Source organism: Perca flavescens, chromosome 16, assembly GCF_004354835.1.
Source record: "Perca flavescens isolate YP-PL-M2 chromosome 16, PFLA_1.0, whole genome shotgun sequence".
NCBI classification, from domain to species: Eukaryota; Metazoa; Chordata; class Actinopteri; order Perciformes; family Percidae; genus Perca; species Perca flavescens.
The window spans coordinates 32,393,009-32,405,101 of record NC_041346.1 but is presented as its reverse complement, the minus strand read 5'-3'; the positions used below and the strand labels follow the sequence as shown (position 1 = coordinate 32,405,101).

Below are 12,093 nucleotides of genomic sequence, written 5' to 3'. Positions count from 1 at the left end.
GCTGTGCCAACCTGTGCGATGGATTGGTTGGCTGGGAGAAGTCCCGCCCAATTCCTGGAGGTCCCTGAGATGGGGACACTGATTGGTGCAGCATACCACCTCTGAGCCAATTGAGAAGCTTCAATGAAGTCAGCCTCCGGCTTAAATAGCCTGATTGATGGCAGCCCAGGGCAGCTGTCAGACCTGATTGGTTTGTTGAGAAGTGTGAGAGTGTGAGGAAGTGGGCCAGGGGTTGAGCTTTGAAAACTGATATCGCTCTCGCATTTAACAGGTTTGTCTTGTATAGTCAGTATAGCTGTAGTATTACTCTTCCTTTGAGGATCTCTTTTTGTTATGTTCCTTTTTCTCACAGCACCCATCAATTGGTCAGGGGGGGTGGATGGATCAAGCAACACAGGACTTTCTTAAACTCAACCATCGCTTTCTTCTTTTCCTAAATCCAACTGTTGCTTTCTTCTCGCAATAACACACTAAGTGGTGATAACACACGTGTATGTTTACGTCCGCTGTATACAGTGTAGACATACACGTGGATAGCTCAAAATGTGTCCAGATAATACGCCACTTGGAAAGTTGGCGTGTATATTTACACAAAGTCCTGATGCCATGTTGTGCCTGACATGCCATGCATTCAACTCAGTCAACAGAGTCAACTGAACTGAAAATGTATGAAACAACGGTAACACTTTACTTTAAGTTTTCTACATAAGAGTGTCATGACACTGTCATGAACACATGACACTCACATGACACTATCATGACACAGTCATGACACATGAACCCTAACCCTAACTCTAACCATAACTTGTCATGACAAAACCGAATGACACTTAAAAAGCTTTATGTCATAAACGTTTATGACTTTATGTTTTATGACATGTTCATGCCAGTGTCATGTTACTCTTATGTAGAAAACTTCAAGTTAAGTGTAACCAAAACAGCTCCTAAACAGATGTATGCTTCAAAATGTCTGTCCTCTTCAGAAGAACATGATGAACTTCAGAAAGAAAACCATCAGTGTTTGGAGGAGTCCTTTCAGCATGTTGTCCAGCTGGAGCAGATCATCCTGAAGGTTAATTCACTGTCCTCTCACAGCCACTTGGACTTCCTGATTGATAGGATGAAGGAGAAAGGAGAAGGAGAGGAAAGTGGAAGAGATGAAAAATCAAATGGATAAAGACAAAGTCATTAAAGCCGTTTTGGTAAACTTGCAGCAGCAGTTAAAGAATCAAAGAACTAGATGAACTAGAATCACTGAGAGCAGACAGCTGTGTAGAAAACAAGGTCTACACTGGTGATCAAATGTGTTTTATTATAGTTCTATTTAGTGTAATGTTGATAAGAAAATTAAATGTAATCACCTTTTATATGTTAAATGTCTAATTCCTGGAAACAGCTCCCTCTGTGATGTTATGACTGTTTCTGTTTGTTCTTGTAGTTTCATGTTTAATCAGCAAAAGTTACTTTTAGAGAACAGTTTGGGACAGCTCTGGTTTTAAATGCAGTGAGGACCCCCCCCCCTGCTGTTTAATGTTGAGTACAGCAGCTCCCTCCCTCTATATCACAAACTGAAGTCAGATAGTGTTGTACACGAATACATGTATTGTTCTTAAGTTTTCTTTGTGTTAGTTTAATGTTTTTCTAATGTTCTGTTCACAGGGGCATAGCACAACATCCTGGTCCATCTAGAAAGGGATTCTCTCTGGGCCCCTCCCTGCATCCACAGCTATTCATTCTAGCATCTTTTTGGGCCCTCCTCACATGAGGGCCCTGGCTACTCAGTCAGTAGTATTAATGTTTGGGATGACTAGTTAAAATGTTTCAATTATTAGCTAGCTAGCTAGCAAAAGGAGTCATTTTGTGTGGCTGTTTCAGCTACAAAAAAAAAAATGGAGTCAAAATGTTATTCACACTTTATTTACGGACATTTCAGATGATTTTAAAGTCGTCACAGGAAGCACTGGTCTGTGATTGGCTGGTCTCAAGGTATTTAAAAACTACATTTAACCTGTCAGGGAATGACCAGGAGACAGACTGGAGTAGTTAAACAGAGCTTTATTTCAATGATCCAAAACTGAGAACAGAGAGAACAGGCAGGAATCCAGCAGCAGAGGAGGTCAGGCTCAGAGCAGCAGGCAGACTACAGGATGCAGGACTACAGGATGCAGGACTACAGGATGCAGACAACAGGATGCAGGACTACAGGATGCAGGACTACAGGATGCAGGACTACAGGATGCAGGACTACAGGATGCAGGACAACAGGATGCAGACTACAGGATACAGGACTACAGGATGCAGACAACAGGATGCAGGACTACAGGATGCAGGACTACAGGTAAGGTGAACGTGGATGAACTAGACATAGGTGAGTGGTCAGAGCGTCGTGTAGAAACGAGACTAGACAAAGTGCATGTGTGTCTGTGCTGCTTATGTAGGTGGTTGTTGATTAGCTGCAGGTGGTGAACTGAGGATGTGGCTTGATGAGGTGCAGGTGTGTGTAATTAGGACTGAGGGGACTGGGAGCGTCTGATCAGGAGTGTGTGCTGGAGAATGAGAGAGAGAGGAGTGAGTGCTGGTGACGGTGGGACCCTGACATAACCATAGCAAAAGCAGTAATGCTCTAACGCTCCATCAGCAGTTAACTGAGCGGTGAAACTAACCGGACCATAAAATACCGACAGAAACACTCTGAAACATGGAGGATCAGACCTGTTCTTCTTCATCACTCAATCAATATTTATCACTCAATCAATATTTAACACTCAATCAATATTTAACACTCAATCAATATTTAGCAAACTACTACCCCCATGCTGTTACATAAAACCCAAATATCCACCCAGAGTCACTCAGATAGAACTTAAACTATCCCCCCCACCTTCCTCATCCTGATACCTCTTAAAATCAGTTTGGACACCTTCTTAAATAGATTTCTGTTTGGTGTGAAGTCCACACAAACTAAAATATTGTAGCAGAAAAGGACGTTTCACTTCTCGTGGCCAATCAGTGAAGAGCACTGTGGTGCAGTGTTTATTATTATCAATATTATTATTACTGTGTTGTATCTTTGTGCCGAATTGTCTTTAAACACTTTGCTCTGCAATAGAGAAGATGCTAACAGCTAAATATAGCTAACGTTTGTGACGTTAAACACCAAACATAAATGTAATGTTACATAAACTAGGACAAAGGGTTATGATTAGGTGATAATATATGACATTAACCTACAGCTAAAAACACGTCAGCTACAACATGGGGAATTTAACTATATAAATGATAACATGATTATATTATTGTTGGGCAGATGGACTTGTAACATCATAACAATCATAATGATAGCTACACTGGCTAACTGTTGTAAAGGAGGAGCTGTAAATCAGAAGGTGATCTAAGGAGTCTGCTGCCAGCAGGACAGTAACGTGTCTCAGCTCCTGGAAAACAGAAGCCAGAGTATTAATCACAATTATTAAAGATATCTGATGAGTGGAATCTGTCCCGGAGAAACAAAACAGCCGCTCGCTCCTCCTCATCTTCCCGTTTACCAAAACAACGCGCCATGACAACCGCTATTATACGGAGGACTTTACACCTACTGAGGGCGAGCTGTAAGATTGAAGTTGTAACTCATGACATCGTTAGACCTATTTCAGGTAGGGCAACCCTTAAAATGTTAAACTCGTAAACTCTGACGTTCAAACTACTAACTTATTACATCGATCAACAGTGACACTTGGTAGCGATTATAATTTTTTAGAAGTTATTTATTTTTCTGTCCACCCTGTTTTGTATTAAACTATGTATTCAGAAATATATGTCAATTGATAATAATTTGAACCAAAGCACAGTCAGACCCAAACACCAAAAAAACACCAGGACTTGAAGACGACAAGGAGAGGCGTATTTATCCTATCGATCATTAATCAGAGTCATCGTCACAGTCACAGTCACAGTTACAGTCAGAGTCAGAGGCTGCTTGGGCAAGTTCAGCTTTCTTAGAGGATTGTGGAGTGCTAGAGGACGAGTAGAGTCTCTTTTGAGTCTTAGGGGGGCACTCCTCAGGTTTAGCAATAAGACCTTTAAATAGTTCACTTGCCTGTTGATGTTCAAAGCACAGTGCGCCGCCCGGCCTTTTGTATTGGCTGAGGCATCTGTTCATATCAGCGATACAGATCAAATGATTATTATTATCTACAGCTACACACCACTTGGAGTGATCTTTAGTAGGCCCCCACGCAACCTTCCCGTTACCCAGATCAGTTTTTACACATTCAATATTGAGCACTTGAGGTTGATTTTGTGTGTTGATTATCTCCTCTGGCTTGCTGTGCCAGGTCTGGACTCTCACACTGCCATATTCCTCTGCAATAGTACGGTAAAGATCTCCATCTGCAAGAACAACAACACATGAGTCATGTTACAGAAACTGATCACATCCTGACAGTTCAATGCTCTTATTGATATTACACAGAAGAATATGAAGTTAGAAAAAAATTAAATAGCCTAAAACAAAAAGTAAAAATAAAATGACGAATAACATTTTCTTACCAAATCTTTTTGCGTCTGTGTCCTTTATATCCTCTACAGAAAAACAACAAAACAACAGTAGAATAGTCAGTGTGTGTAATCTTCTTCACATGTGAGCCAGGTTTTCCTGACATATACAGTTATTTAGACTAAAAACCTAAATCTAATGTTATGTGAACACACAGAGTCTCTTTAATAAGAACATTTGGGAGGTTTCCTCTCTGAAGACTATTGAAGCATGAAGTCAGTGATCTTCAGCAGCTCCACACATTTAGATGTAACCAGTTCTAACCAGTCCCAGGCTGTGTCAACTGTGTAGGTTGATATGCACTTTTTCCGACCCTGTGTAGGTGACTTTGACGCTGCTCTCCATGCACCTTGTACTGTTACGGTTGTGTTCCAGGTGAACTGTGTGTAGGACTTGTATGTATTTATGTGTCTTGTATGTGTTATACTTGCTGCACACCTAATCGCCCTTCAGGGACACAAATAAAGTTGACGGTGAAGGCTGTAATCAGTCATTAAGATAAACAGACTGATGTTAAACTACAGTAGAAGCTTCTCTCAACCAGTTCACATTACATCTGATTTCCACAGTAAACATGTCTCTTTTCTTTGTAACTTTGTCTTTACTAAGTTAATCTGATTCAAACCATCATGCAGATATCTTACTGTCAATGTTGTGTTTAGCAAAGCTACGAAACACTGTTCCTGTTAATCCTGCTGATGTCAGATCCTGGATTTTCTGTCCCGGTGTTTTTTTCTTCTCTGTAACATCTATAAGCTCTTGATGGAAGCCAAGTGGAATATGATGATCAAACGGGTAGGCTGCGATGTTCAGCAGGTGTTGACCTTCAAATAGTACAACAAGACAACATTAACATCATATTCAAATCAACCACTAAGACTATAAATATTTAACTGAGAACATTACCTATCTGTTTGAACTGGTTGTACTTGAATGTTACACAGATAAATGTCTGAGCATTCATTGCTCCGTTGGATGGCCAGAAGTTTTGATCTCTTTTGAAAGGGAATCGTGGTGTGCTGTGTAAGAGCCAGATTCCTGTCTTGTCTTTTTCCATCATCACAACTCCTGAAACATCAACAGATAGACACAGAACTATTGGCTGATGATTGTTCAAATTCACGTGCGTGAAGTGCGAGGGCCCGTTCATCGCAGCTTTAATTAGCATTGTCTTTCCAACCAGCACCGGGCCTTAACGGGTCAGGGAACGCCTAAATGACAAAATTACATTTCAAATCTGATTTTGAATTGGATAAGGAAAAGCAGCAGAGAACTATCCTTTTTAAATGCCTTTTTAAAGCTCTTCTTAATTAAATTATTAATTCCTGTTTTTTAAAATTGCATTTTCAAAGTCATTTTGAAATGCTCTATTTTATTTAGTAATTCATTGAAGTATTTTTAAATGATGTATTTATTTACGAGTTTAACTTTGAAACTCTTTCCATAGTTCCTCTATTAAAAAATGGATTTAAAAACCAATTTAATAATTCCTGTTTAATGTACAATTAAATATTAAATAAATAAATGCTCTATTTCACCCTGGAGGTCCTCCATAGCCTCTGTCCTCTGTGATGAAAACCTAATGGTTGTTCAGAGAGATGTTTCCTGTGAGAGAGATGCTTCCTCTACTCACCTTTACTGTGACCATACGTAGGGCCAACAGGAGGCTTTACACCATTTACAGCTGGAGGTTGGTCGCTGTAGGAGATGAATCCAAAGTCTGTTGTCTATACATGATTCAGAATGAAGAGAAGAAACATTATGGTGTTGTAATTATTGGGATGTACGTGATCAATCCAGAGAGAGAACAGCAAGCTACCAAATCTACCGCTGTAGATTAATTATTCAGTTACATATTTACTCACCTGTTGTGTGTTGAACAGTTTCAACAGAGCACATTGAGGTATTTGAGGAAAGCTGGTTGATGCTTTATAATTAGTACAGACCATAATATCTATCCATCAGTTTAAATCATGGTTTCATTTTTATCAAAATAGAAACAGAGCTGCAGTTTAAACATGATTCTCACCGTTGATGATGTGGTAAAAATGGGCTTCAGGGTGTTTGCCAGGACACCGTCAGGATGGTTGATGAGCTTATCTTTGCCATTATTATCTTTGTGATCTTTAGAGGTCTTTTTCGTCTGGTCCTTTGAATCAATGTAAATATATTCCAAACCTGTAGTTTTGATGTTAGTTTTGTCTTTAACGTTGGATGCCTTGTAGATGATGTACCTGATGAAGAGTAGAGAAGAGAAACATCAATGTGCAGAGAGGACAGACACTCATGAGCAGTAAACAATAAATCTAATATATTGAATCAGAGTGACCAGACTTCTCTCTACACCCTGACTATCAGACATGGGGGACTCGAGTCACATGACTTGACTCGAGTCAGACTCGAGTCGCAAATTTTAGGACTTGAGACTTGCTTGATAAACATTCATAAAAGACTCAACTTGACTTTGACTTGAGTCAAATGACTTGACTTTCTGCTTAATAAATATATATATTTCCCCCCTCTGATACTGAGGAGGAGGTAACGTTATGATTTTAGTGTTGTTGCATGAGCTGGAACCGTAGATATGATGACGTGGCTCACGGCGGCAACAGATAGTAACTTAACGTCATGGACCCCTCTGCACCCAAAATAGTAAAGATCGGCTACAAGGAGACACATCTGACCAGGCCAAGAAGAAACCAACGGCAGTTTGCAACGTCTGCAGTACAAATATTTACGATGTCGAATTTCATCAGACGCTTCAGAGATTCGGCTTCCAGTCCCCATATTCAGCTGAACCACTATTTTTATTTGTATTATTTATAGATGTTTGTGATGGACAGTTCAATTTTGGGCCATGAATAAGCACACCCTCCCCCCTTTGTTCAAGGTGGGGGTAAAAGCAAATAAAACTAGGCACACACACACACACACACACATACACAACACAAACTGCTCTCTGTCTCTCTCTCTCTCTTTCACACACACACACACACATATGCAGATATAAGTATGTGAATAAAGCTAGGCCATAGCTGCCAACACTCCCACTTTTACCGGGTCTCTCCCGTTTTTTAGCCCTCTCTCCCGGACTCCTCCCGGTTTGTTATTTCTCCCGGAAAACTCCCGTAATTTGCAGCACGGCCCAAACTCCTTTATCAATAATCAGACCAATATGTTTGTCTAATGTTGACCAGTTGCCAGATCTTGTATGAAATGCATCCACACACTATACAATTTTCCACCCGTTTGTCACCTCAACCTGGCAACCTGTAACCCAGCTGATCTCTGTGCAAGCTTCGCGGAAAGTTCAGACCCGAAAGCGAGCCGATAAAGATGGCAGGTGTTCCCGCAAAGAAATGGAAATATAGCTGTAGATTTCAACATGTCGGGCGCAACAATTGACGTGCATCTTACCGAGTCATATCCACAACCTCCACGCTTTTTGTAAGGTCGCATTCATATTAATGTAGCGCACGGCGGGGAAAATGACATCACAACACATTAAAACACAGAGCTGTTCCTGTCCTTGCTCTCCCCTGAATATGTAAACCAACTCCTAAAACTACTAACACCATGTAATGAGTAAGCAAGAATTAGTTAGAGTTGACACATTAAATACTTCAACAAAGTGCCATTTATTAATACACTAAAACTTTATACTCCTAATGAATCAAACAAAACAAGCTATATACATATATATATATTGTCTGCCTAAGCAGATAGAAAAGCATCAATTCTCGTTAAGAAAGTTTGCATGATGTGCAATGTTTATATAGGCTATAATGCAATGATACAGTAAAGCATGCCTACTTTCTATTGTTGTAGTGTTATCACCAACAGTTTGTCCACCACTCAGTTTGATCAAGGGCCAAAGTGTTTTAAGGGGAGTTGTGCTTACCGCAGGCTGAAGCCTCACTCCCTCATCTCTGTAAAACACGCTTGAGTCTCGTCCCCACTGTGCAGACCCCAGCACCACTATCAGCCACTGGAGCTGATGAAGGTCCTGCTACTACCGAAAACATGTATTTTTGCTTTTTCCTTTTATTTGAGCGGCTTGGGTAACTTTGTTTCATTTTGGCGTTTAGACCATTGACATAAAAGAAAGGTTTAGACTCGTCTTGCTCCGTCTCTGTGTAGCCATTTCTCCTGTCACCGTGTGTTTATCTTTCGCGCTGCGGTGCACTGTTACGGACTAGTCCATTTCATTGAGAAAGTGGGGGGTATTGACCTCTCTCAGCAAGCAGGGCGCCTGCAGCTGCTGGGGGCGCTGATCTGCCAATTCCCCACACAGTGAAATGATAGAAAACAGAAATAAGCTTCGCGGCGCAGAGGATTCTTTTTTTTTTAAGTTCTCGTGCCGCCCCCCATGTGACATGAAAAAATGCCGCCCCGGTCGGCTGCCCGGTTCGCCCGTGCCAAAAACCGCCACTGGCTGCAGGTCAGCTGCTCTGACCTTGATGAGTGTTGATTGGCTGTTACTCGTATAACATCTAGACAATCAGACGGTGTTGTGGGCGGGACATTAAGTCAGACTCAGGCCGTTTTTGAAAGTCTCTCTGGAGGCCAAGCAGGACGTCGAGGGCTCTGAGGTGGCCGGCGGCGAAGGCGAAGCCTCCCAGGCGGCTGAACAGTTCGGCGAAGTTAGAGCCCCTCAGGCGGCCAAGCATGACAGTTGTTTTAATGTGCTATATAAATAAACATTGACATTGACGTTTCATTCAGATATGTGGAGGAGTCGGGGATCGTTTTAAAATGGCCATGTCAGTTTTAGTAGCCTCCCCAAAATGTAGCAAACTTCGGAGTGTTATTTAACCCCCCTCCAGACCAGCTAGCATGACCCAGTTGGTACCAATGGATTCATTAAGTCTTCTAGTTTCATATGATACAGACAGAGATCCAATCTGGATTTTATTAACATATTTTGGATCAAATTTTTTAAACGCAGCCCTATTAACCCTTGTGTTGTCCTTGGGCCAAATTTAAGCTGTTTTCAAAGTTTTTCATATCAGAAATATGGGTTTATTTTAACCAAATTGCCCAAAAACATGGATGAATGTTGTATGTTATGGAACCCATACAACATTCTTTGCGGGTAAAATTTGATTACTTCTATAGAATTTTGGGTGTTTTATTCAACTTTATAGCATTTGGTTTCAAAACAGTATATCCTGACTAAACTTTGACATATACCAGTCTGTAATTCACTCAACATCCTCTGAGCTTAACTTCGAATTAGTCAAAATAATTCATAATTTATGCTCAGAAATGAGGTATAATGTCATATAAATGAGGTTTAATGACCATGAATGAAAAAAAACATTGATAAAAGTGACAATTTCTTTTAAAAAGGCCCCCAAAAAAAGCGAAAATGACGGAAAAGGTTCATGGTCGACGGGAAGACAACACAAGGGTTAATAAACTGCATTCTGTGTCCTATTAAAAAGGTTTTACATTTAGAAATGTTAAATGTAATATAATGAACCCAGCAGGTGACCTGGAAATGATGATTTTATTCTTTAAAAAAATAGAGTCAAAATGTTAATCACACTTTATTTATTTAATCCAACAGACATTTCAGATCATTTCACAGTCTTAAATTATTTTTATTTATCAACAGTAAAACAGCCAATAATAACACGAAATAGCAAGAGAGGAGGGAGGGTCAGAGCTGGTTTCTTATGTCTTTTACAGACCTTTATTTTTAGACTTATTCAATTAATGGGTTCTCAATTTGGTAGTGTGACTTTTACTTTTTTAGTCACTCAGAATTTGCATTTTGAAGTATCTAAACTAAATGTATGACTTGGTTTACGTTGACTGTTTGTAAGACCCGGTCTCTGTTGAACTCTTCCAGAACCAAGCCTCCGTTGCATGTTGGACTTTTAAGGCAGAATTGTCAGGATCCGGCTGTGACTGACTGCCTTTGTGCCACTCAAGGCCATTTTGTGTATTGTGTTGTGATTTGTGCTTGTTGCTGTGTTCCATGTGTTCTGTGGTGACCTGTCTGTCATGTGTCTTTGTCTCCGCCCATCCCCTTATATGGTCTGCACTTCCTCTTTTTTTAGTTTCTCTCCAGTTCTGTTCTCACCTGTTCCTACTTGTCTCGTTAGTTTCCCTCCATTTCTACTCTCACCTGTTGCTCGTTACTGTCTTGTCCAATCCTCTGTCTTTCTGTTTATTGGTCTGTGTATTTCTACACCCCTGTGTTTCTTTGTCCTGTTCGTTTGTAGGGTTGTAGTTGTGAATTTGTAAGTTGTATTGTCGAAATAAAGTGTGTTTGTTCTGCACTGGAGAGTCTTGCATTTGGGTCCACCTGCTGAGACCGTGACAAGAAAGCTGTTTTCCCATCAGGCACAGAGTCCTAGTTCACAGCCAACTGTTCACCAATTCCTCGCAAAGCACAATAGCACTTTTACAACTTTATAAAAGATTAAGTTATAATTACCTCATTAAAAATTATTTTAAGGGAATTGTGGAGCCATTGTATAATAGATAATGGAGTACAAATCAAGGCCTCCCTCTCTCTTGCTATTACACATGTTCATACATCATAAAATAAGCAAAAAGGAATCTAAAAAGAAAACAATCACACTTGTTGCACTCTTGGTTATCATCAGGGCCAGATGGAATCTGCAGACTCAGAATTTCTGCAGATTTAGATAATTTTTTAACACAGAATGTTAACATATCTTCATCACAAGCACAAACACAATCTGCAGATTGTGTTTGTGCCTGGTTATGATGTACCTTGTGTTCTAAAGGTATGACTGGTGTTTACCAGCTGTTACTGGAGACAGTTCAAAGGTCAGAGAACCGACCACATGGCCTGTTTGTTTAACACAAGCTTCAGATACATATGAACAGAGACAGGGTGACTATAGTATCATCTCTCACTACATGGTGCATGGAGAATGGGAGCAATTTTCTACACTTTAAAATATATAGAAGAATCACAATGTGATAAAATACTTAATAAATGCAACTAGAGGTCCAATACTCAGAACACTTTAAGAGTGTAGTATACTAATGCGATAAAAGATATAAAAAGATGCAAAAAATAAAAATTTAACATTTTCAAGAGTGTAATAAACCAAAGAAAGATTGGTTAATTATTCAGGATGATGTAATCATTCAGCAAACACACTTTAAGAGTGTGTACTATGAAAGTAATATTGGTTATTTAATTCAAGCAACATTATGATTAAAGCGAAAACTTAACACCGTAAAACCCAACCCGTTGTCACTCCCATCTGGTAAAATCCAGACCCTTGGTCAGGTGTCTTTGGCGTTTGTTATTGACTCTAAAAGTCTCCTTTAGCGTCAGATTTAGATGTGGTTGGTTGGCACTTTTGGTGGCACTTTTTGGTGCTTTGGATCTGGACGTAGGTTTAACTGACAGCAACAGGACAGTTAGGTTTAGGTTAAGATGGTTGGTAGGGTTACAAAACATATGTTTCAGGGACACGTGGGACAAGAACGGGACCTGAACCCTGGTCTCCTGAGGGAAAGTCCTGTTGTTTGACCCATCCATCCCC

At 40.2% G+C, this 12,093-nt stretch overlaps 1 protein-coding gene across 1 annotated transcript; it reads right to left on the bottom strand.

The window, feature by feature from the left end:
* Positions 1 to 2,297: 2,297 nt before the first annotated feature.
* LOC114570793 (deoxyribonuclease-2-beta-like) lies at positions 2,298 to 8,069 on the bottom strand. Its single transcript, XM_028601362.1, has 7 exons — positions 7,973 to 8,069; positions 6,585 to 6,789; positions 6,189 to 6,282; positions 5,462 to 5,623; positions 5,200 to 5,379; positions 4,549 to 4,581; positions 2,298 to 4,389 (listed from the first exon to the last, which is right to left on the bottom strand). The coding sequence occupies exons 1-7, from the start codon at positions 7,978 to 7,980 to the stop codon at positions 3,920 to 3,922; spliced, it is 1,152 nt and encodes a 383-aa protein (XP_028457163.1). The 5' UTR covers positions 7,981 to 8,069; the 3' UTR covers positions 2,298 to 3,919.
* Positions 8,070 to 12,093: the final 4,024 nt, after the last annotated feature.

Coding starts and splice junctions, on each gene's coding strand:
- LOC114570793 (XM_028601362.1), bottom strand. Junction 5,624..6,188: donor TACGTATGGTCACAGTAAAG/GTGAGTAGAGGA, acceptor TTGATGTTTCAG/GAGTTGTGATGATGGAAAAA. Junction 4,390..4,548: donor CACAGACGCAAAAAGATTTG/GTAAGAAAATGT, acceptor TTGTTCTTGCAG/ATGGAGATCTTTACCGTACT.